The sequence below is a fragment of the Mycteria americana genome, chromosome 2 (genome assembly GCF_035582795.1).
Source record: "Mycteria americana isolate JAX WOST 10 ecotype Jacksonville Zoo and Gardens chromosome 2, USCA_MyAme_1.0, whole genome shotgun sequence".
Lineage (NCBI taxonomy): Eukaryota > Metazoa > Chordata > Aves > Ciconiiformes > Ciconiidae > Mycteria > Mycteria americana.
In genome coordinates, this window is record NC_134366.1 from 170,430,263 (window position 1) to 170,455,231 (window position 24,969).

The 24,969-nt window shown below is 39.7% G+C and overlaps 1 protein-coding gene across 4 annotated transcripts in view; it reads right to left on the reverse strand.

The window, feature by feature from the left end:
* TRAPPC9 (trafficking protein particle complex subunit 9) overlaps positions 1 to 24,969 on the reverse strand; it is a 547,093-nt gene that overhangs the window by 163,420 nt on the left and 358,704 nt on the right. The window contains exon 22 of one of the 4 annotated variants that reach the window (XM_075495329.1): positions 12,398 to 12,842. The exons of the other annotated variants lie outside the window; for them this stretch is intronic. Within the exon in view, the coding sequence (XP_075351444.1) occupies positions 12,697 to 12,842 (146 nt within the window). The 3' untranslated portion in view covers positions 12,398 to 12,696. Of the gene's footprint in view, positions 1 to 12,397; positions 12,843 to 24,969 lie in introns of those variants that run through there. 4 annotated transcript variants of the gene reach the window in all.

Genomic DNA, 24,969 nt, shown 5'->3' on the forward strand with positions numbered 1-24,969 from the left:
CAAATGATGCAGCTGGCCTCATACAGGCTGTCATTAAACTCAGCAATCAGTGGTTAGCAGTTAGAGAGCAGATAATCCAACAACTCTTTAAAAGGGTCAGAGATCGGTATTTGGAATGATGAAGATCAAGGTATAGGAGCTTCTGAGGAGACTTTTAACACCCTGCTAGACAAGTGACATCTGACCTGATCTACTGTTGGCAACAGCCTCTCTCTGAACAGGACATGGGACTAGATGACCACCATGGGTCTACCAAAGTGTCTATAACTATGAAAGCTTAAATTATATGAACATACAAACATTTTCACAGCTATCCAAAACCAATATAAAAAAAACCAATATCCACAGAAAATACTTCTTCCAGCCTTATACAAAAGGCTGCTCTAAATAGACAAACATGTAATATGGAAGGTCAGGAGGACAACACAATCAGTAAAACTGCAGAGGACATTAAGCAGGCAGGTCTTCTGGTTCTATTGTTACTGTTCCCCAAAAATACTCTTTTTTTCCTATGTTCATGCCTAAATCTTACCTGAAGGCTTGATTTAAATCCAACCATTTGGTCAGCCACATTTAAACCTGTGTTAGAAATTCAGCTAATTGTGATGTCTCCATCTCTCTACAGTATATTTCTGAAAATTATTTTCTACTTATGACCCTCCTGTTAGCATATTCCCAAAGGAAAAGGAAAAAAAGAACCACACAAACTTGCTACTGTAACTAATGTGACAGCACACAAACCAAAAATCAGTATCTAATAGTGCCATGGTTCCATTATAGTTGACATATTATTTTAAATAAACTTATTATTTGTCCTGGTTTCAGCTGGGATAGAGTTAATTTTCGTCCTAGTAGCTGGTACAGTGCTGTGTTCTGGATTTAGGATGGGAATAATGTTGATAACACACTGATGGTTTAGTTGTTGCTGAGCAGTGCTTACACTAAGTCAAGGACTTTCCAGCTTCCCATGCTCTGCCGGGTGCACAAGAAGCTGGGAGGGGGCACAGCCAGGACAGCTGAGCCCAACTGGCCAAAGGGCTATTCCATACCATATGGCATCATGCTCAGTATAGAAACTGGGGGGAGTTGGCCAGGGAGCAGTGATCGCTGCTCGGGGATGGGATGGGCATCGTTTGGCAGGTGGTGAGCAACTGCACTGTGTATCACTTGTCTTGTACATTCTATTATTATTATTATTATTATTATTATTATTATTATTATTATTATCTCTTCCTCTGCTGTCCTATTAAACTGTTTTCATCTCAACCCACGGGTTTTATTTTTTTCCCCAATTTTCTCCCCCATCTCACTGGGGTGGGGGAGGGCGAGTGAGCGGCTGTGTGGTGCTTAGTTGCTGACTGGGCTTAAACCACAACATGATTACATATTTCTAAGAACATTTGTGCCTTTAACAATCTCTGTTCCCAACAAGGTTGCACAGCTTTTTCCTTCCTCAGTTCTGTCATGTAACCTAAATAAGACAGAAAAGCAATATATCTGCTCAATGAAATTACAGGGTAAATTCCATTAATTCCCCCAAAAGCAGGACACAGATGAGCACATGTAAGCTCTGAAGTATTAATGCATTTCCTGGGGCAGGCAGTGATGGGCAGAGATTGCAAAGATGCTTGTTAAAATTATTTTTCTTGAGCTAAAATCTAGTAGTCACCAATGAGCCAAGTCACAAGAATGCTGAAAACTCTTCCCCTAGTCCCACTAATTATCTCCACTTCATTCTGTTTATAAACTGCTTTTATTTGTGCATTGCTTTTGATGTATGGAAGAGGAAGAAGTGGAAATTGAAGACACCGGAGAAGGTAGGAACTATGGCAAACCAAGGTGGCATTTATTGCACTATGAATAATATGCGATGACAAATAGAGACAATGAGCACCGAAGCACCGCATCTCTGTCAAGAACTGTATTTCCAGCTCCTGGTCACTGTCTTATTTTCAGGATGCAATCTTAGAAAGAACTTGGGGTCATTATTGTAAAGAGTGGGAGAAGAAACACACGCAGTGTATTTTAGACTTAATACCTAGCAATAAGATTACCATTTAACTAAAAATAACCTACCAGAGTAAGTCTTCAGCTACTTCAACACCACAGTATCTGATGCAAACATTCTGAGGATTAAGCAAATTTATAAATGAGCTTCAAAATCTCTGAAGCTCTATGGAACCAAAAGCAAAAGAGAAACACAAAAGCTGGAGGACAAGGCACACAAACTGAAGTGAGATGCAAGCAAGTAAGGTTTGGTATAGCATTTGCATGGAGTCCCAGTCAGGTCGACAGAGGTTTAGGAAAGGGAAAGAATCCTTTTACTCTCAATTTAAGCAAAATAATCCTGATGAGGAACCTACGTGAACTTAAATGTGAGCCAAACAGTGCTACAATATATGTTAGAGGCCACTCAAGAGACAGAAAGGAGGTGATTAACTGAAAAAATGAGACTGGGGATGACAGCAAAGCAGAGGATGTAAAGCTTGACTTGAGAGGTGAGAGCTGCACAGACCTTTGAAAGTGAAGCCAAAGCTCTTGATATCTGATCAGGTGATGAACTAGGATCCCTGTGTGAAGTGTCTGATACGGTCAAATATATGAGGAAGGAAGTTAAATTTAGTCATTTCAGTTCACATGCTATCGGAAGGGGACAAAGTATGTCAATGGGGCCAATAAATAGCATTTACAAGCAGACCTGAGGGACCCTACCATGAATCTCTCCAACAACATGACTTTTCGAACATGTTTGGCATCCTGCCTCCTGTACTGTCCACAATGCCTGGGCAATACACTGAACTCAGCTCATTGTCATGCCAACACTGAATAAATATATCTGAGATATATTTCTATATCTGAGTAAACATATCTGAGAATGGACAAGATCTTCGGTACCTTGTAGTGGAGTGGAATGAAAGCTGTTTGACAGCCCCTGGGTGCAATAATACACAACAGTAACTTTACACAAAGACAAAGGCCAAGAGCAGAATGCTTGTGCGGAACAAGTTAATGTTCCTCCCCTTGAACTGGATTTGGGGGATGCTGCCACTGCTGCATGGACAAGGGTGTCCTGTACTGCTCATGCCTATGAAGGGAGTAATTCAGACTGCCCAGCTCCTGCACCTGCGGCTTCTGTCATCGATATACAATAACATCAAACTCTCTAAGTAAGGAACCTTAAATACATTTTTCTCTCTTTTCTGTAAGAGTTATGTGAGTCAAAAAGAGATATAGCAAGTAAAATTGCACCCTCAGCATATTAAAATAATTTATTTCCACTGGTTATTTATTTTAAGTATGCACATTTAATTTTAAAAGAAGTCCAAATAAATGAAAAAACAAGACACAGGGCCAATGTCAGTCCTGTTGTTTGATGTACTACTAGAAGGCAACTGTAGCTGGACCCACAAAGAGAAATAGATGTTACAATATTCCCTCTCATCATCTAATTTCAGTTTAGTTGAAGCCACACACCCAAATTGGGAAGTGTGAAGGACATCTGGGCAGATGACTTGCTGTTGTGTGACCTCCACAGACCCAGGCAAGCTTTGGAGGAGACATCAAGCTCAGCTGGGAGGAAACACGGAGGTGACAGGTGCATCTTTAAATCTTGCCCCTCACTGAGAGCAAAATCCTTTTAAACAGCAGGGAAGCGGGTTTATTTCCCTGAAAGCCACGATCCTGATTTGTCTCTGAGTGAAACGCAAGTGTCAGCCTCCCTAAAGAAACAGTCACAGTGTGAAGAACGGGTTCTACCTTTCTTCATGAAACTGCTTGGATACTCCCAACGTGTGGGAGTCTGCCTCTCCCACCTTCCCCAGCATGAAAACTCTCCATTGGGAACTCCGCACTTCTCCTGTTGCATCTGTTCCATATTTTTGGATCAAAAAGTATCAATTAGTCAAGGGAAAAGAGGAAGATGGTGAAAATGGCTGTGATGCACTGTGAGGACACCACAGGGTGAAGAGGACAGAAACACTTGAATTGCAGGCTGTGCTCCAAAGATGTTTAAATCTCTTTCCTCCCACATGAGTTGCCTGGAATTGTATTTCATTGACCCATAAAAACTGCTGGATACCGGCTAAGAGGGAACAGAGCCACAAGCCACATCACTGGCTCAGAAGGTGAACGTTGGTATTACCTTCCAGATGAGTTCCTCAGAGCCAGGTAAGTTGAAGAATCTCTATGTTGTGGGTCATGATGACAATTTTGCTTGCAAATGCATATGGCCAGTCTTCCAAAAATCACACAACTAGTGTGGTTACCCACTTCCTATAACAAATCACTCCATTCAACAACTTTGTCCAATCTTCTCTTCATCGCTTCTGCTAATAATAAGAAATTCTCTGCATATTTCGCAAGTAGTTTGGCCACAAAAATATCCACTTAAATAATCAGCAGTGAGATCTCACCACTGGTACACATGTATTATTCATTACTACGTAATCTCAACAGCTTGCTTAACATGCCAGGAGCTTCTCCAACTTCCCACAAAAAGGCTGACAGAGAACTTTTTTCCCATTTTTAAGCATACACAAATTAAGTTTAGTCCACATGCTAAAGCTTTCCTGCTTCCTCTTCCCCTAGTCCCTAAGCACAACAAATCACAGGAAAATCCATCAGATAAAAGTCTGACTAAATGATTTCACAATTCATCACCGGACCATAGTTTCAATCTGTTGTTGAATAAACCTGACTGTGTTTGCACTCTTACCTTTCCATGTGAATAAAAGACAAAACAACTCAAATAAAATTTTGACCTGTTCTCTGCACAGGAATGAAAAATCTATCATATATGATAGCAAAATGCCTCATTTTGCTTCAAGAGGCAGAAATTTAAAATGGACAAGATCCTTACACAAGTATTTAGAACATGAGTGCCACAACAGAGGAAGAGGAAAGAGAGAAAAACAGATGAGAAACTGTTGTTTGGGGCAATCAGCTGGGCACAGGTATCTTTTTCAAGGACACGTCTTTGGGTGAAAGGAAATCAGTATTAGCCACACTAGATCTCACTCACCTAGTAGTCACCAGATGCCTTTTCTTTGCTGAACTTTGGAGCTCTCAAATGTAGCTTCAACCACAGTAATGAGAGCTGCTGACCCCAGAACAGTTTATTTCTACTTCGTGCCCATTCCTGCAATCTTTTTCTTCTTAAGGTGAACCCATCGTATCAGCTACACTAAAGCAACCAACCAGCCAACCAGAATATCTTCCCTGAAGCACTGTAGTAACTGATCCTGTTATTGCAAGTTAAACCAGGCTGGGAAAGCAAGACTCTGTTTGAGAATGAGACACAGCCATTTTTTTCTTTCTTTCCTTATTTTCATCATGTCTTTGTCCTCCCCAGCTAGGAGCATGTGAGTGCTTGTCCTCAGCTCAATGCCCTTGCGATTCAAGTATGCCATGTTATTTTCCCAGGCATACTATGCTTTCTCCTTAGGCACTAAGGGATGAAGGATTCTGGTTTGCCCAAGAAAAAAAATCTTTTCTTTCCCATCCCTTTCCATCACTGTTCAGTAGCTGGCCAAAACAGTATTTCCAAATAACTTTGCACATGCTGACAATCTGTCATATCCCAGCGTGCCTGAGCTGTACACAAGTGTGCGAGGAATGACCCTGCACCTCCAGATTGCATTTAATGTTCTGCTACACCAGTCAATAAGCAAATCACTCGCAATCACATACTAAAATTGTATCGGAAAAACACACGAATTTGATTCAACAGCAGTTGAAACAGCTGAACAGGGGGCAAGGTACCAGTTGTGTGCAGCCCATGAGAAGAAGCATGAAGCATCTTCTCAAAAGTGTAAGTTTAGATTCTACAGGCAGATGGCTTTATGTTTGGGGTTTTTTCTTATCGATTTTTTTTTTATTCAAAATAGGAATTGGTGATTAGCCATCAATAATGCAGGATACCTTCGAAATAAGTTATTCTTTTCATCACACTATACAAAGTGACACGAACAATTCTTTATATTTTTATGCTAAACTGAGTTATGGAAAAATTCTACTAACCTAAAGCATATTGCACTGTGTCTAACTAAATCACTGATTCCAGCAAAGAAGCCCTTCAATGACAGCTCAAAGTCATATGGCCAATCAGGCAAGAAAAATAAAATATCTCTAAAAATCAGAGCCTGGATTTATGGTCCTTTAATTAATAGCTGACCAAGTTCTTAAACAGGTATTAAGAAAACACTCTGATTTGCTGTTAAAACTAGCTCTAGTTTGTAAAGATCTCTTGTTGATTATATTAATGTCCTTACAGTATTAGACATATGGGTTGGAACATCTTTTTACCATATATGACAGTGCAGGTCAGACCCCAAAGAAACATGTTGTGAAGATCACATCAGCAGCAAAAATAACTGGGTCTATAACACACCTTGAGACCTGCCAAAAATCTATTATTTTTATGAAGAAACACAATCTTTTTAAGCATGACTTTTGATGTCGTACAGCACTGCCCCATATGTCCAACCAAATGCCATTTTTAAACCCTGAGGATATATTTAGCTCAACATACATCATCCTACTGTCGTCATTTCATTGAACAAAGCAAAACACAGGATCATGCTAAATGATGCATCCTCAGCTTGTGTCAAGAGCACAGCAGCGAAAGGACTGCAATACCAATGAAGTTTAAAATGTAGTCAAATAAGCTAAAGAAATAAGCAGAAGATGGCACGATAGATATCAATGGATTTGAATTATGAAGTCAAGAATAAAGAATGGAAACATAAAATATGCTGACATACGAACTACATCTGTTCCTGACTAATCTCTGCTCCCCTGCCATTCACATAAGGCACCATCTGATCTTTCAAGTTTCTGCATGCATGATGAGCTCTTGGCTACAGCCTGGGCTGGTGCAGCCAAATCTTTGCAATTCCACCTGGGCAGGACAGAATGCAAGTTATCACTTCCGACTGGCACAATTTCCTATGCCCAGAGTGACCCTGCATGACAACTATATGCCTCATTACACCAGCCAAGAAATTAATGTTCATCACCAGCCCAGTACAGCTTATTGCCATCTCAGTAGAAGCCTGAACTCAGTTACTGAAATTCAAAACAACTGACGAGGTTTTTTTGGAGGGGTTTTTTTAAGGGCAACATTTAGCAAAGGATAAAATTTAACTGTTTTGGCCAACAACTGCAGATAACTTTTGTTATTCTGTACTTGACGTCCATCACAACAAACCATTTGTTCATCTCATCTTCCTGCTAATAAACTACCTTTCTGATGCTGTGTTCTTTGAAGCATGGTCGATCATCCTGTACTGGTGTGGAAAAGATGAAGCCCCCTTTCCCCAATGAACTTGGGTGCGCAATTCTTTTCCTAGCACAAAGGAGCATCGGGAAGCAAAGCCAACTAATTCAGCCTGCACTGAAGGATAGCACCAAGTAAGACAGCTCTTGGCATGTACCCACATATCACTGGAACTATGCTGTTGTGGGTTTTTATCCAATTTTTAAAGTAGGACATAGAATATGGGTTTTACTCAGTTTTTAAGTAGGGTCTAGAAGGTACTTAAAGACACACTTCAGAGAGATACTTCACAAGCTGATACTACTGATCAAGCTTAAGGGAATAATTTTGTCCAGCACTTATCCACAACGATAACTGGTCTTTATGTTGAACAATATAAGCAAAAATATCATCTAGTAAAACAACAACAGCACACTGAACTGGTTTTTAAAATGAGAGTTTGAGTAGAAAGTACGGTATAGCCACAGGCTTGCTCACTCTGCTCGTGGGCAGGGTGAAATAGTCCTTGATGCACTGCAGGTATCCACACCAGACGGCCAGTATTTCCCACACCGGTTTGTTCAGAGCTTGCTTTGAGACACAAAATAATTTGCCAAAGCAATGCTAAAAAACACCAGAGCAAACAGCAGAACTGCCGAAGCCTGGTTCCCCAGGGACACGTGTGCTCTGCTTCTGCACTCCTCCCCATCATAAGGTCACCTTCACTAAGCAAAAGCAATTAAGCGCGGGGGTTAATTTGGACCTATAAATTAGCTGCTGCCGAACATGACACAAAACAGGCATATTCTCCAGCCTCTTCCCAAGTTCGCTAACATTTGGGGTCTCTTTCTTCAGTTTTTTGTAAAACTGGTAGATATTTAAAATACATTTGAGTACTCCTCCACTCTTTTAAATTTGGTTTAGGTTGCCCAATAGGTTAAAAAAGTAGTAGGGGGTGACAGAGATAAGCGCAAGCACAGAAAGCCTCATTCCACAGGAAATCAGTCTAAAACTACAAATAAATGCAGTGAATAGCAACTGAATTCATACTACAGATGTGCAAAAATTGGATTTTGCTCTCAGCTGAGATAACTGCCTGAAGACTTGACATTAAATGAAATCCCTTCTCCCATAAATCATCTTAGTTAGAAAATACATGTTTCTTTCAAAATATATTTGGAGAGGAAGTGGTTAATTTTGTTTTATTCCTTGAATGTCCCAATTAAGACATTTCTACTAAATAAGCAATGTATTTTCTGTATTGATTTTGGGGATTATCATTACCATTAGCTTGATGCACAGTTCATCCAGCTCTTCACATCTAACATTATCAAGGTTACATTAAAAAAATATCCATATGTAGACTTTTTTGAATTTTTACTGTATTAACTAAGGGAAAAGGCTTTTCTCATTTCTCTCCATGACAGACATTTTATTTCCCTTGTGCGTTTTCAGAATACATATGCTATGGCCTTTGTTTTCTTCTAAAGCTAATTAAAGCTTTAGTTTCATTTACAAAAAAAAAAAAAAAAAAAAAAAAAGAGGCTATTTTCATAGAACTATCTATTTAAAACCTATCACATCCAAATTAAGCATTTTCCAACACAGCAAGGGGCACACCGTGCATGCAAGCTCGTTTTTGGAGACCGTCTCTGCCCAAAGGACAAACCAAGCCACTCACCCGCCTCTCTGGGCAAATCTGTTCTCATCAGCAAGAAGGTTCTGGTCCTTAACAGCTTTTCTAGTATGAATTCACTAATTACTTCTTTTATTCCCAAAACCTTTGCTTACATTTTGCTATTATTACTAGACCAGGTAGCGAAGGTTACTCTATACAGGTTGTCCTGTGTCAATCTGGGAGATCACTTCAGCTTTTATTTAGGGTTTTATTTAGGATTTGAAGCACATCATGATGCTTCAGATAATTCAAGGAATTTAGTAATTTCATGGGACAATAACATTTCTGCAGTGAAATATCCCCCTGTCGATATTCCAGGCTGGTGGTTTGTCTTTGCAAATGCTAGGCCTGCATTTGATTTTTATGAAGATTTGGTAATGTGTCCAACTCTACCATAGTCTGCTCAAAGTTCATTAATTTGGAAACTTTTGACATGCATTGGAAATCATCACTAAGGGGCAGGTTACCCACTTCCATTCCGCTGTGCTCCCTGCTGCTGTACTTGAACAAAACCTCAATTTCTTCTTCGCGGCGCTTGTTTTGCAGTGTCTGCCGGGCAGCAGAGCTACTGCGGTCTCCAGAGCTCCCACACCTGCTTATTTTCTGCCTATTTGAAACACCACTGATACACCCAAGGGGACTTTGAACTCTGCTCTTCTTGTAAGCAAGAGAAGTAAAACCCAAAGTACCAAAACAACTTCATACGAATACAGAAAAAAGCCAAAGCGTGGAGATGGATATAGTCCAGGCTCTCACCCACAGAGGGAGAAGACTGAGCATTGCTACAAGCACCCGTGTATCAGCAGACCTGAGGTTCAGATGAAAGTCTCCATCTCAATTCAGTACCTCACATCATCTTGGCAATCTCCTCACAACATAGCAAGGGAAGAAGAAGAAATGAAGACTTCAGGGGTGAAACGTTGGAATTTCAATTGGAAGAAGATCTGTAGAGCAAACAGGGGATGGCATCAGGGCGAAGAGTAGAAAATCTCTAATAGAAGGCAAGTGGGAATGAGAGGATAGTCTATTTAGAGATAGGCAATACTGTGTACCAGGTGTATCGCCAGAAAAACAACCAGTGATAGCAGCACTTGTCATATATACTAATTATTTCTGCTACCAAACAGCACAAATCACATTTGACTGAAAACTAAACTACACAATCTAGGCACAGGAATCATCTTCTGGTCTTGACTGCCAGTTCCTTCAGATAACAAGGACTGAAAATTTCAGGACATGAGAATAATTTCCGGGGAGTCAGACTGATGCCCATGGCTTCACATACAGAGTATATTCATAGCAGGAAGGGCTGAAGGGCAGAGCTTGCTTGACAGCCTAAGGCATACAATTTTTTTCCTGTAGCGAAATGCTTAGATTTGCTACCCAGAATGCCTAGATTTGCTACCCAGAAAAACATTTTTATATAAAGCGTGGCTTGACTTACTCTGAATCCAAATATGTTTTCTGTTGTTACACTATAAAACCGAATACTAAGAATACAACAGCGCTGCAAGGTAAGAGTGCAAGTACTGCATCTACTGTTTACCTTGTGTATATGCATTGTCTATGTGTGTCACGTAGCATCAAGATGACATATCGTTTTCCACCTCATTCTGGGAAGTATTAAATATTTAAAGCATGGTTGACTCTTCTGTCCCAACTCCAGCAAAGTGATATTTCCCATGAGATGGACTTTCTCCTCCTCTTATGAGTTCTTTCATGATCCCTTCACTGAAGAAGCCTCCAAGTCATTAATGATATCGTTTCTAGAGCACTGACTCCTGTTTGGAGAAACGCTGGGATGCATGTAGCATTTTACAAACAGATGACAACACTGCTTTGAGAGTAATGTGCTGAGATGCGTTTAGACAATAAATACTCCCCTCATCTAATCACAGTAATTCAGAGCTATGCATGCCACTGTAGCATGAAACGTATCAAACCATTAATACCTATTTTTAACTATGACAACACGTTTAGGTTTTTTGTTTTCTGTATTGCATAACCACCTCGATTCCATTAAAAGTTATCACAGAGGTAGATTTTCTGAGGTTAGCTTCTCCACAGTGCACATAAATCACTCAGATGGGCAGCCAGGTTTGGCAAGAACATAACACTGTACCTACACGTACCATTCTTCTTGCTTCATTCTACATATACCTACTAATTCTATCTAAAATTAGACTTTGCGAACTTCCAGGTCTTGTTCCATGCCTGTCTTGCAGATCCAAAGAGGCACAACAAGCACTTCAGAAGTGGTTTTTTTGCTTGTTTGGTTTTTTTTTTTTTTTTACTTTTTTTGACTTTTTTCCAATGCAAAATATTCAATTTGTCCTCTTGGCGTCATAGGTGTAAATGCCATCAGATAAGTACTCTTCTTCACCATCTTCTCAGGCTATTGTCAAAGCAATTATTGCCAGAATTCTTACATTTTATAAGGACTTTTACTGGAACAGGTTCTGAAGCACTTTAAACACTACAAACTGACTGCATAAACTATAAAACAAATTCTGCCTTTCCCTTCATACTTACAAAAGTTCTGCCTCTATAAGAAGAGCCAGGGCATAAGCCATGGTGCCATGCTGAATTTCAAGGCTTGGATGCAATGTGTAGAGGACAGCTAGATGTCTATGCAGAAAAGACACCATCATTTTCTCTTGGGAGTTTCCTAGCGTCCACAGGGGAGTTAAAGCAAAGCCTGCTTACTTCTTGTAGTCGTTGGTATAAAATGGTGATTGTGGAACAGAGGAAGAGGTTCCTGGATGAATTTTGAAGAGAAAGTCCCACTCCTCTGGACATTTAAGGAGTTTTTAACTGACTTGTTTTGGGTTTCCTGTCTCTAATGTGCAAGAAAATCCCAAGCTTTTCAATAAAATTCAAAGGAAAAAAAAAAGGCTTTGGTGTTATGTTTAAGCATCCAGATAAATTGCCTGATGTTCTGAAGTCTTGAGCATCCAGGAAGTCCCAAAATATTGTTTGGCACTGTAGCAGTCAAAATTTCTACATGAATTCAGGAAAAGAACTGCATAGGGGTTGCAGTTTTTCTTGGGTTTTGTTTTGTTTTGTTTTGTTTTTAATCTTTGAGCAACTTTACTATACAAAATATTTTTACCAGTCATAGTTTAGCACTGTAATATTGGCAACATCGATTTACATAAATCTATTAATAAACCTAAAAAACCCAATGCCACCAGTGGAGTCCTTGTGATTAACACACTATTGTCATCTTTCTGAAATTTAAAGTTGGTTTGGGGCTGCCTTCCAAACTTGAAAATCATTCAGGCAAAAAACAAGTAACACAGTAAGATCAATATTCAAACTTAAAAAAAAAAAAAACAAACCAGCGATAAAATGTACATGACTGTCAAAAAACATTAAACAGTCTGTAGAAATGGAGGCTCCAGGGAATGTTGCCATCTAAAAATTGCTTTATTTAAGATTAGGCAATACACAAAAACAATCAAAAATTTGCCGGGAAAAAAAAAATTTAATGGATTTAACTATTCATGCAAACACTGCCTTTTCAAAAACAATAGCTTGTGTAGTATACATGAGCAATACGGCAATTTTATGGTTGGACTCTATGATCTTAAGTGTCTCTTCCAACCTAAATGATTCTATGATTCTATGATTGGTACTGTGCAGCTATGGTGCTTCTCCTTAGCTGCCAAAGATACAGGACCAGAACAGTCCTCCAGCATCACAGCTTATGGGAATGACGCCGAAGCTTAGCAAAGAGAGGGATACAACTCTTACACTAGCTCTATGTTATTTTCCTATTAGCAAAGATAATAAATCCAGGCAGAGAGAAGAAAGAAGCTGTTTCATACGGGCAGAAGTTCTGGAAGGATATCAAACCTCTTCTGGTCCTTACTTGGCATCCTGGGTCACTAGGCTGGTCTCTCTTACCTTGCAAAAGTAAAAACAAATGAACAAAATGCTAAAGAAGTCTTGAAATGAAAAAAATGTCCCTTTATGGTTTCCACAGACTTAAAGAGAAGCTACATCTGTCCATTTGACCACATAGAGCAGGTACATCACTTATACAAGTTAAAGTATCATGGCCGTATTTCGAGGTTGTTTTAAGTCAAAAGTTAAAACTCTCCCTTTCTAGTCAGTAGAGAGTTAGGATTTGGTTCCCACTAAAGCAGATGATTCAATGAGCAGCACCCTCAACCCCAATAAACAGATGCCCAATGGCCATAGTGAGAGTTTGCACAACCTCAGGTGTAGATACCTATACTGAAGATATCTCTAGGTTGGGAATATGAATTTTCTTGCTGTTTTCTTGCAGATTCAAGTCGTTTGTCAGTCTCACATAACAAAAACAAACTTCTGTTCTCCCTCTTCCACATGCCCTTTCTGATTGCTTTCCCTCCCGGTAAGAGTTTCCCACCCTGAAACCCTGCAGAAGCTCCCTCAGTTCCCTTCCAGTCTCCCTAAGCAGCAGCCTAGGAAGGGGGAACAAGCTGAAACTGGTTCTGAGTAACAATCTTCCTGACCAGCCAAGTAAATTGGCTAAACAGAACAGGTAACACCTTCTATTTTTTCCTTTTTTTTTTTTTTTCCCAAGAAAGTGGGCTAGAAACCAAGACGACACACTAAAGATTTTCTCCAAAGTCTACAGTAGCTCTGCACTGGTGTTAGCAGCAGAGCTCCACATTTAATCTTCCACCAGGTCTGAAACTAGAATGCAATTTGTAGGGTGACACAATTTTTTTATAAGACCAGCTAATATCTTTCTACAACACAAACATCCTTCCTTCGTTCCTCTTCTGTGGTCCTCGCAAAGCAATGGACAACTGCAAGCTGTGTGTCCATGATAGCGTGTCCATTAACACACTATCATGGGTTCATTAACACCATCCAAGACACAATCGGTGTTAATGAACTTAAGTATAACGTTCAGTTAGACTAGCTCAAAGAAGAGGATAGCTAGACCCAGCAAAGCATAGGGGTGTAGCAACAGGGCTAGTGGTGAGAAGTTAAGTCAGCCCCTGCAAAGGAGGAAGAGGCAAGTGGGTTAGGAAGCTCTCTACTGAGGACTGGAATGGCCCATAAAAGCAGTATCTCAGAGAAAACTTTATTTCCATCAGCTGACAAGAATTTTAGCACTCAGGTTCATCTTCTGGCAGTATTTTGGGGAACCCTTTTGGAAATCAGGGGTGAGGAAATGGTTTGTGACAATTATTCTCCCACTAATGAATGAGTGCTCCTGCTTACCCAACAGTTTGTGATGAAGTTCTGCTGTGCGACTCTCATCTTCCCTCTTCTCCCAACTTCCACAAGGCATTATGCTCACGGGTAGAAATGTATAGTAAGGGATACACATTTAAAAGGCTCATTTCATGATTCTGCAGATAGCCCTGATGATCGCTGTTAAGAAGTATCAGCAAGCTGTATTCTGTTCTTAATTTTTGGCACTGACGTGAAGTTTCCATTTGGTAATGCATCTGCCAGCGCCGGAGAGGTGTTTGAAAGGCAGGACAGAGGGTAGTTTCCCCTCTTCCAGCATATGCTGCAATTATTTAGTGATTTCAACATATATTCCAATGTAGGGCTGTGTGCAATCACCAGCTACGGTGAACGGGACCTTCCGTTTTGTAGTGTGCCGTATTTCTGTGTGTGTTGCGGCGGCTCATTAAAACTGCGTGTGTTGCGGCGGCTCATTTAAAAATTAAAAAAGCTGAGTTCCCTGGAGGAACATTGTCAGTAGGTGGAAGTCGTGTTCAGGTATGCAGGCTTGGCAAAGCATGTATTTTATGTCATCCACAGCATCTGTGGAACTGTTAGCTGTATAACATACCTATAGACACTTCTTTCTAACGTTTAAGTACTCTATATGGTCCTAATAGGCTGACTACTAGTAAACAGCATAGCAGTTATATACTAGAAAAAAATAGGTTAACTCTTAAAAATCTTTAGCCCCGATCTGCTTTAGATGCTTTTGCTTCACTTTGTTTCTAAATGGGCAAAAATAGAACTTTTTTCCCTGGAAATACTGGTAGAAACTTTATTCTGTTTCCTTTTGTACTAAATACTGTAGATAAATAGCCTGAGAACAAATAAAAAAAGAAAAGAAATAATTCATCCTGTGATCCTGACTTCTGCTGACACCATACTTCTTCTACGAATATGCATTTCCTACTCATAGTTCTGTTAATTCCTGCAGCACTCTCATGTTCATTAACTTCCTTTTAACACTACTGTAGATTATTTCCATGCAATCAAAAAAAAAAAAAAAAAAAAAGTGCAAATGGAGCAGAAAACAGAGCAGGGACTACAGAAGTTTGTTAGTTTAACAACGAGGCTCCCGGAGCAATAACATTTTCAAACAAATGCAACACAAAATCCTCCTACACTGCAGTGTAACAATCAATTTGTTTGCCTAGAAAACTTCTAAAGCTCTTGCAAGGGAAGAAAAAAGTAAGACAGACAACTCAACAATACTGGGAGATGGAAATTCTTAGCAGAAACTCCCTACAGCAAATTGCAGGCAAAAAAAGAAAGCTTCCAATGAAAGGACCATGTATTCAATTAAAAACAATAATTAGCATTCCCATCCTTACTTCAGCAACATTGACCCCTTTTGCATGAGTTTTCATGCAGGAAATTATAAAAAAAAGTACCAGAGTCGGGGGTTTTTGCAAGAACTGTACTCAAAGAGAAGACTTTCTGGTAAAAACTGGAAAGCCATCGGAATTTGGGATGCTCCAATGGTACCTTGCTTCAGAAGCAATCAACTTAATCTCATCCCCAATGCATTAACTGCACAGTAAAACCATGAATAAGACAATGCTTCTACGCATATGCCTACAAACTCGGCCTTTTTCACAGCAAGAATAAATGAGAAGATATACACATTTGAGTGACAGAGGGAGAGAGACATACAGAAATATATTATAAATAAAGGCATGAAGAGTGAACACATCACCTCTGATACTAGAACCTATGCCCTTGTTTCCCTAAAATAAGGTTCACTGCAAAGGTGTATTTCATTATAAATGTTACAAGTTTAAAATAAATAGCTTCCCCAAAAAAGAAATCTTTATTAAAGACAGATGCTCTGCAGACACATCAGTGCCCGTTCATTTTTCTCCCTTCTAATTAAAAGACCATTCTAACTTCTGGTTGAATTTTTTCCTGTCCAAGTGCAGTGTATTCCAGAGGGTTGCAATGACATGACTTTGCACACGCATCTGAACAGGATATCACATCTGCATAAAGGTAACTTTGCCTCAGATTCCAATTTACTCTATAATGTATTGCATGGCAGAGATTCATTCAGCTGATTTCCATAATGACAACAGTAGCTGAAAAAAAGTACTTGTCTACTAAATTGAAATGTGACATCTATATCAAGGTAAACATCCGAGTCCTCTGAATACTTTATTGGCAGCCACACTATTTTAGCTTCAGATTAAATTTTCCCCAATAGCAGCTTTTATTTCATTTAAAATCCATCAGCTCTTCTAGCTTCTAATTCCCAGAGCTGCCCCTTCTGAGTTTTTAATCTTATCTTCCTAGTGTGAAAGTGCTGTAGACCAGCACTTTTAAACACAATAATGCAACAGTTTTTGAAAGCTATATAAATCGCGTGAAAGACTATCCTATTAATTCCCTTTCTCATTACCAATTTTTCTCTTTTATTTACAGGGCTTGGGGACTTTAAAATTCAGTTACTCCGAGGGAAGGAAGAACTTCAATTTCACTGGGACCTCCCCTCTGGCTCTTGACATTTTCAGAAACCTGTTGGACAATAACATTCGGGTCAGCCCAGACATGGAAATTATGCTAAGCCTAAAACAGATCAATTCTAGTTTGTAGCTCTCGGATAATGACTTTGTGCTCAAGGCGCTTTACAGATACACTAGCAAAAAAAAAAATCTATCTTCAGACTATCAGACTGGTAGTGCTAAGAAAACCCTGGCTGGAAAACAGGATGGTAAACTGATTAAAGAGCACCAGAGGGTAAAGAAGCAACTGGTTGTTTTAGTCTACTTACAAAGACCAATATCTTTTTACCAGGTAGGAAAGAAATTCTCCTGTAAGCTGCAAATAGACAACTTTCCTGCTTTAGATGCAAACATCTACAAGTAACGAACACAGAGGAACTGAAAGCAAATATGTATTAGAATACCATTGTTGAATTCAGATAATTAACTGAGTGCAAGCCTAATGTTTTATGGGACTTTTGTTTTTTAAAAATGAATTCTCAGAGTAGGAAAAGGATTAAGATGGTGCCACATGCCATTAATGAGCCGTTGCTGAAATATTTTATTTGTCTTCTGCTCTGAGTTAGGAAGACTAACCTAAGCTATCTGGAAGTTACGAATATTACAAATAAACTAAAAAACTTGTCTCTAAGGCAGCAAGTTTCTTGATGATATTATAGCCTTTTGCACCAGTCTGATCTGGGCCGCAAAACTCCTCCAGCCATCTGGATAAGTATTTCCCTAGACCAGTCTCCTTTTCCCTCTAGTGGTGCAGCGGCAGCTGGAAATCCTCTAAGAAAAGGAGGTTTGCATCTCTCCAAGCCCCCTTAAAAGAGATGTCACACATCACATAAAAACCCTGTGCCTGCCTATTCAAAATAAAAAACTGATTTTGCTAGAAAGTATGATCTTACAAACACTAACATCTGCAAGGGTGGTCAACTTACACCACCAAAGGACCTCCGTCAGCACAAAGTATGATGCCCACCCAACCTCTCAGATTCCCATTTGAGGTAGTGTCCCCATTTCACGCATCTCCCTGATTTCAGACATCGATGGCATTCAGTGCCTTTGCGACTACCTAGACACTTCTGAAATTTCACAGGCTCAAAAGTTTCTTGCCTGCATCCCATCCAAAAATAAACCTTCAAAGATATGAGTACCCTTGGGCTGTGCTCAGTTCCTCCTTGTCACACATTCTGGTTTGCTGAGAGAATTAATTGGCTTTGTGGAGCATGAAGAAACAGAAATGGCAATATGTACCTCAATTAGACTCTATTTTTAAAATCATTTTTAAACTTCATAAATTATGAGACTTTAAGGACTTTAACAAGTTTGCTTGATTCACTTGGATCAAACAAGGTTAGAGACTCATTATATCGTACATGCAGCAGTTTAACAATATTAAAATATACCATCAAGTCAATCTTTCAGTAAGCGACTTCGAAGCGCACAGTAAGCAGATCTAAAAAGCCCTGTAATTTGCAACTGGCAATCATCATTCTGGTAACACTGTAAGAGGCTTTCTTAATTCCACTGGTGTTTAAATTCATGAGCCAAAACACATCATAAGTTGTCTTTTATTGCTGTCGAGAACAACGATATAGATTCTCTTATTTAGCCTTTTGTGACTTACTGGGATCCTCTGAGTGTCTGAGAAGAAGTGTTTGCTTCACTGAACAGTAGATTGAGACTCTCCCATTTTTATGTTAAAGACACAGCACATAAAGTAACAACCTTAAAGCCTGCAGTCAGAACCCACTGGCTCTTTATAACCAAACTTACATCAGTTCTTAATTATTAGATGGTTTTTAGCATGGCAACGATAAAAGGTGAATGCTCCAACTCAGAAAGAAAATGCTGCCTTCTGCCAGAAAACTGAGACTGCTCTGCCAGTGCCTAAGGGGAATATAAATGGATTAAGGAGGAAACACATGATGCGTCACTGATAAAATAATCTGGCTTCACAAAAGGACCGGTAGCTATGGCTCCACCAAAAGATCGATAAATGTGCCAGTAGTAGCCTCTTTAGAAATCATTGCTTTCCCTCCAATATGTGGTAACAAACTCCATGACAGCATCTACTTCATGCCACCAGCTTCATTAAATAAAGCAGACGATCCTCATCCACCCACAAAGCCAACTCCAGAAGTCTATGGAAAATATTGATTTTTCTTGACCATGTTCAGGTCAAAGATGCAATGCAATAAAATAGCTTAAGACAACTACTCCCTTTCCAGCTTGTAATTAGAGCCTTGAAACTGTGTTTCTAGGTCCTGGTTTGGGATCTGTTGTCAATTCACTTTGACCTCAGGCAAGCAAATTTCAACATTCAGGAACTTGCTTCCTGCTGTAAAACAAGCACAGTTAACTTATCTCAGAGGGCTGGTTGTTTGGCTTTGAGACTTTTTGCTCTTTTAAGTTTTAATGACTGAATAAAATCCATTTCAGTTTGAGTTTGTTAGATAAAACACATCCGCAAGTAAAATCATTACATGTGAAAGACTATGCATCTGAGGATCCACACTAGGAGTTGAGTCTCCCTGCATGTCAAGAGAGAGGACCAGGCTCTTCAGAGCACGATTTGCAGAAACCACCCTGCCCCATCAGTGGGAGAGTTTCTCTTGCATTGCCTCCCCTGGGAGGACCCACATATTTTCCTGAAAATGGATAAAGCTTTGAACAGCAAAGAGACACAGTTAAGAAAGTTAAATCAAGAAAACAAGAAATAGTGATTTTGATTGTTAGTTTTAGGTAACATGCAGAACTATTTCCCTGCTATCGCGAGGACCAAAATCAGCCAGAACATTTTAGGTATATAAATGGTAGTGAGCTGTGAGCCCATAAAAGGGACTCCTGCTGTCCAACTCCAAAGAACGACGATGGTAGCCACTTCATCACACTGTGATCCACAAAATGTGGTTTGGCATAAAGGGATACAACAGATTAGAAACAGAGTTTATAATGAAATTTAATACTTTCAGATCTAACATATATTCAATATTTAATACTACATAGCAGAGATATCAAAGCTCATTTTGCCACTCCTTCCATATAGCTCAGAACAGTCCTCAGAATAGCTCAGAACAGGTCTATGGAATAGACCCAGAACTTAATCATGTATTTTTTCTTGTTGGATTATGTGATCTTTCTCTGATTATTTTTTTACCATTAGCAGTGAGCACAGTACAAACACCACGCTCTTCTTCACTCCAGACTGCAGCTGATAGCTGAGGTAGGTGCACCACACAACAGCTACAAGGAGAACCCTTGGTTCACACTCTATGCACACAAAAAGAACAGAAAAAAATTCTTCGGGTTCTGAAAGATATTAACATGAAAAGTGTTCACTGTTTTAAGAGGAGTAGAAGAAGAAAAAATTTGCTCGCCTCTTCAACAGAGTCTTATTTGGGCTTTTATTGCTCTGCAACTTTAGACAGTGACTTATGGGGAATTCCTGTGTGATTCCAAAATTTGGGAGAGACTCCTTTTCACTAAAATCACGCTCAGACCAGCCTCGACAACAGCATCCGGTGTTCCTGTCTCTCCAGACTGAATGAAACAGGTCTCTCAAACGTTGTAGTAAGTCTTCCACATTCAAACTGGCAGCCTGCATTAGGATCAAGCAAACATTAGCAATCCACATTATAAATTCAGCCTGTTCCGCCCTCTTTCCTCATGTTGTCCACTTTAATTTTTTGCACAAGAACCTGAGTTTTGTGGCATTTCTATCATAACTTCTTTCTAGCTTAGGGGCTGAATATTTAAGGCATAGCAGCCTGCCTTTATGAAGTGTCAAGCATCCTTAACTACCTTGCACGTAACAGATTCACAAATTCACACGAACTCCTTGAAACATTTAGAGTTTGAGCCTCAGCTTTGAACCAAGGAGAGCTATCATCTTGTTTCCCATTTCTGCGAGTACAGCCCCTGACAGCAGCGTGCTGACTGTGCTCGCCTAACTCTGTGATTTCAAGGTGATTTACTTTTTCGGGGCACTGTACATCTACCTGCTGAGAGTTAAACAAAACTTCCGTCTTTCATTACCGTTCTGGTAATCAGATACCTCTGCAAGGAACCAAGGTTCATATGCACCAAAAATAGCCAGCCCATCACATGAAAGTAAATGTTTTTTCCCTCTCTTCCTTATGGAGAATAGAGCAATAAAGGGACAGTTCTTGAGTCCTAAAGTTGGTGCCAAGTCTATATATTTTTTTCAGTTTGGGGCTAATATTTTCCCAGCAGTACTCTACAGAGCAGCTGTATCTCAGATATTGTGAGCATCGGCTATGCAGAGTCTCAAGACTATTCTGAAGACAGAAATGCTATTCAAGAGCGAAATATCAAAAATACAGGATTTTAAATCTTCAGATCTCATTTTTGCCAGGTAGGATACAAGATGCACATTCAGGTCGTTAAACTGTCTCTCTTCAGAATATATTTATAGGAGTTGTACGAGCAAAGAGAGTTCCCGCAGAGGCAGGGAGCTTGACTCCCGTGGAAAAACACCCGCTCCTCCAGCCAGCAGAGCAAGCCATTGACTCAAGCTCTTGTGAAACCACATAGTTAACACTGGGCTGCCACTGCCTCATTTCATGCGTAAGGTCAACCCCACTATCCCAGAAGTGACAGGAGTGCCATATATAGACATACATATCTATACCAAAGCTAGCTTTAATCGTGTTACCGGTGCCCAGGCTGGCCACAGCGGGGCTGCGCCATGGGCTGATTCACCTCTATCTCCCATAGCAGGACTGAAGCACAGGGTCAGCAACAGCACACAGACAGGAGCTCCTCTTCTATTCCAAAGCAGAAGCACTGACTATGGCCTTTTGTACCATTAAAAAAGCTCCAAGTGACCGATCGGAGAGATTTTTTTCCAGCAGTGAGAAGACACAGTCCGGTAACGCAACATTTCATTGTAAGCAAAGTGCTTTTTGGCTTCTCACCCGACAGATACTTGACACCCACATGCTGTGCACACTCTTCATGTCCTGGTGCAAACAAGACCATTTCAATTTACAAAGGAGATAAGATTTAAAATCTAGGACTAACAATTTTTTTTTTTTTTAGCATGGTACACGAGGCAGCTCTCAAAACTGTTCAGAACACAAATGGCTACCAGCAAAAAACAAGCAGAGACAGATAAAATAATACTGTAATAAGATAAAAAATAATACCTAATGAAAGAGCAGCTCTGAAGTCTGGTCTTTCTGGGTTCTTTCACTATAACTTCTTGTCTTGAGCGCTCTAAGCCCAGAACCTTGTTTTCATACCTATCTGGAAAAAACCTGCATAAAGCACTACTCATAATGTAACAATAATGTACTCAGCTTCTTAAAATGGTTCTTTTATTTAGCTTTATGAAATCGTAGGAAAATCGAGAGATCTTAAATACAAACACAGGTTCCAAATTACTACACTGCAAGCGGGCGAAGCGCAGAAGGAAAAACAAGAACATGCCGAAACCTACATTTTCTTTCAAACCATCAAGATTTGAAACTGATTACTTTAAAAAGTTACTATCTGATGAAGTTTGAAATCAACAGGCGAAGCTATTGTAGAAAAGGCTGGTATATAGCATCTCCTCGTTATTTGCCTGCACAATGCAGTAGGAATTTGTGAATGCGCCCTGGCACACGGTGCTGGAGGGATTTTTATCGCTCTCCTTTCCCTTATGGCTTGCTGTGCGTTATCGTACCTAGTGATGTTAAATGGATGTAAGACAGACATGGTTTTTGGTATATCTGGTGCAAGAGTACACATAGAAAATGAGGAAAATAAGGACGTGCGATGGTTGAGATCATGTTCTTCCCACCAGTGCAAAGTATCAGCTAAAAAATAATAATAATAGTAGCCTTAACTACAACAGTCATCTTAAAATATTACATAGCATGACAAGGACAACTAATGGACAATCAGGAGGATCAGCATCACAGTGGGAAGCAATCCTTTTAACGGGCTGCTGGACCAAGCTGCCTTGTGCGTTGGACTCGTGGGGGCTGCAGGGAGAGCTTGGGCTCAGGGCTTGGAGGGGAGCTGCCGTTGCCCCAGCAATCGCCTGCCAGCAGCTTGTACCTTCTCCAGGTGAGCTGGGCACTCCAGCACCTCCGAATGAGCTGGAGCCTTCCGCCGCAATAAAGACAAAAAAAAAAAAAAAAAGTCCCAACAGCTTTTTGCAACTTTAAATCTGGTCCTGGTTGTGCTGAGAGAAATGTGAATAACAACTCTCTGACTTTTAGGAAAATTCAGTTTTCAGCTAAGGAATAGGTTTACACAAACTACATAGCCAGGGCTCTTTGCAAGCAGAAGAGCTTAAAACCTCCTCTCTCTCTCTCTCTCTCTCTTTTTTTTTGAAGAAATGTGAGATTCTCTTTGCTCTCTGTTTTTGAAACAGAAAGAATTTAAAAGCTTCAAATCAACAAGAAGAAAGGGAAAACAATACTGAACGAAGCTGAATTTTATTGGCTGTACAAATACACACACCCACACACATATATTAACACAGTTTAATAGGTTGATCTCAGTTTAAAATAAACAGCCATTCTTTAGCTCAGAAGAACTGAACAAGCTCTTAGAATACCTGAAGAATTAACTTCACAAGTAATTTAAAAAGCAAAAAAAAGAACCCGCACTCAAGCACCTATCCCCAACATTTTCACAGTCAGTAAGTTCCACTCACTGATTCAAAAAGCCATTTTGCTGGTGCATACACACAAGGAATTAAACTGATGTTACTTTTACAAGATGCTCAAATCCAACTAGGATTCCAAGTCAAGACTGTCAGCTTTGCAATAAATACTGACAGGAAAAGAAGAAGAATCTCCATTTTCTGAAAAGTAAACCCCAGTTTTTCTGATCCATAGGCAACAGGACTGTTCCCACTCACACCTACAGGCACTGACCCAGAAGACCTTCAGCTCCGCAAGGAGACACAGATTCCTGTTCATGGCCATCCACTTTGGTACTGGGAGCCTCCTCTCAACCCCCCGTTCTTTCTGGAATCCTCTCACCACTTTATCTTGGGTTTATAGTTTCGATATCAGTAGTTAGCTTACTTTAACTAAAAATATAAACAAGTGTTAATCTGTAAACACATCTAAGACCAGGAAACGCTTAGCGACCTTCTGTATTGTCATCCGTTACTCAAACGCAAGCTTCCAGAGATGTGGGGTTTTGCTCTCAGCAAGTCTTAAACCATTATTTGAAGGAACTTCTAAAATCCAGAGCCTTCGGGAAATCTCTTGGGTTGCTAAATTCCAACACGGCCAGGCTTAGGAGTTCTTTGTTTTCCTGTTCTCTCATTTATCCTTAGATACTTTCCTATAACCTCAGCATGTGGTTTCTTAAGAAAGGGTAAAAATAAAAACTTTCTATTGCTCCTTCTCCAGTCTTCTGCAGAAACTGAAGCGTAACTTTACCACTTTCAAATTAGATGTTAAATCTGTAGTTTACTGCACATCCTGCTTCCACTGTTAATTAACAACTCAAAATAAAGACTTTCATGTTCTGCAACTCTGCTGGAACACAATTATAAAACACTACGCTGTAGAAAAGCCAAAGGTACTGAGCTACGCCATTACGCACTGCCAGATCGGGTGTTACTAAAATGCAATACCAAAATAAGCAGGAAAGCAACCAGTGGTTCCTGTTACTGATGCCAACTTGTCTATGAAGAAAGTATCTACTGGGTGACTGAACCTTAGGAGATATTTTGGGGACCAGTGTGAAGACATCTATTGAAAGGAGAGTAAAAAATAATTGGAAATTGCTAGTAAAATGAGTCAAAGCAAAGGAACAGCTCTTAACAGCATTAAACCCTTGTACTTTAGTTTATTCCTATTGTACATAACAGCTACAAAAGGCAAACTGAATATTTATCAGTGAACTGGAACAGCAGCAGCTTTGCTGTGCCTCTTCCATTTAAAATCATCATGGTTCAAGAAGTGGCTCAAGGAAGAACTATTATGAGAAGACCTAAAACCCTGAAAAAAAAGATCAATTTGATCATCCTAATGAACAATGTCAAAACCAACTACTTTCTGGCTGATATTTCTGCCAAATATTATTTATCTGCATAAAAGTAAAAGCCACATCCCCTTCTGTATGCAGCAGGCATGTTGTTATCATCTGCATATTTATCAAATTGTTTGAAAAAGTTGGAAGATTAGGAGACAGCCAGCTATCTCTTAATAAGACGGTATTCTCTCAGGAGTACTGTAATGAGAATTTTCATAATCATGTGACAAAATTCAAAAGTAATACGTCTTGTTTGTTCTATAAAAAGGTACCTTGAGCACTCTGATTTGTATCTTCATATT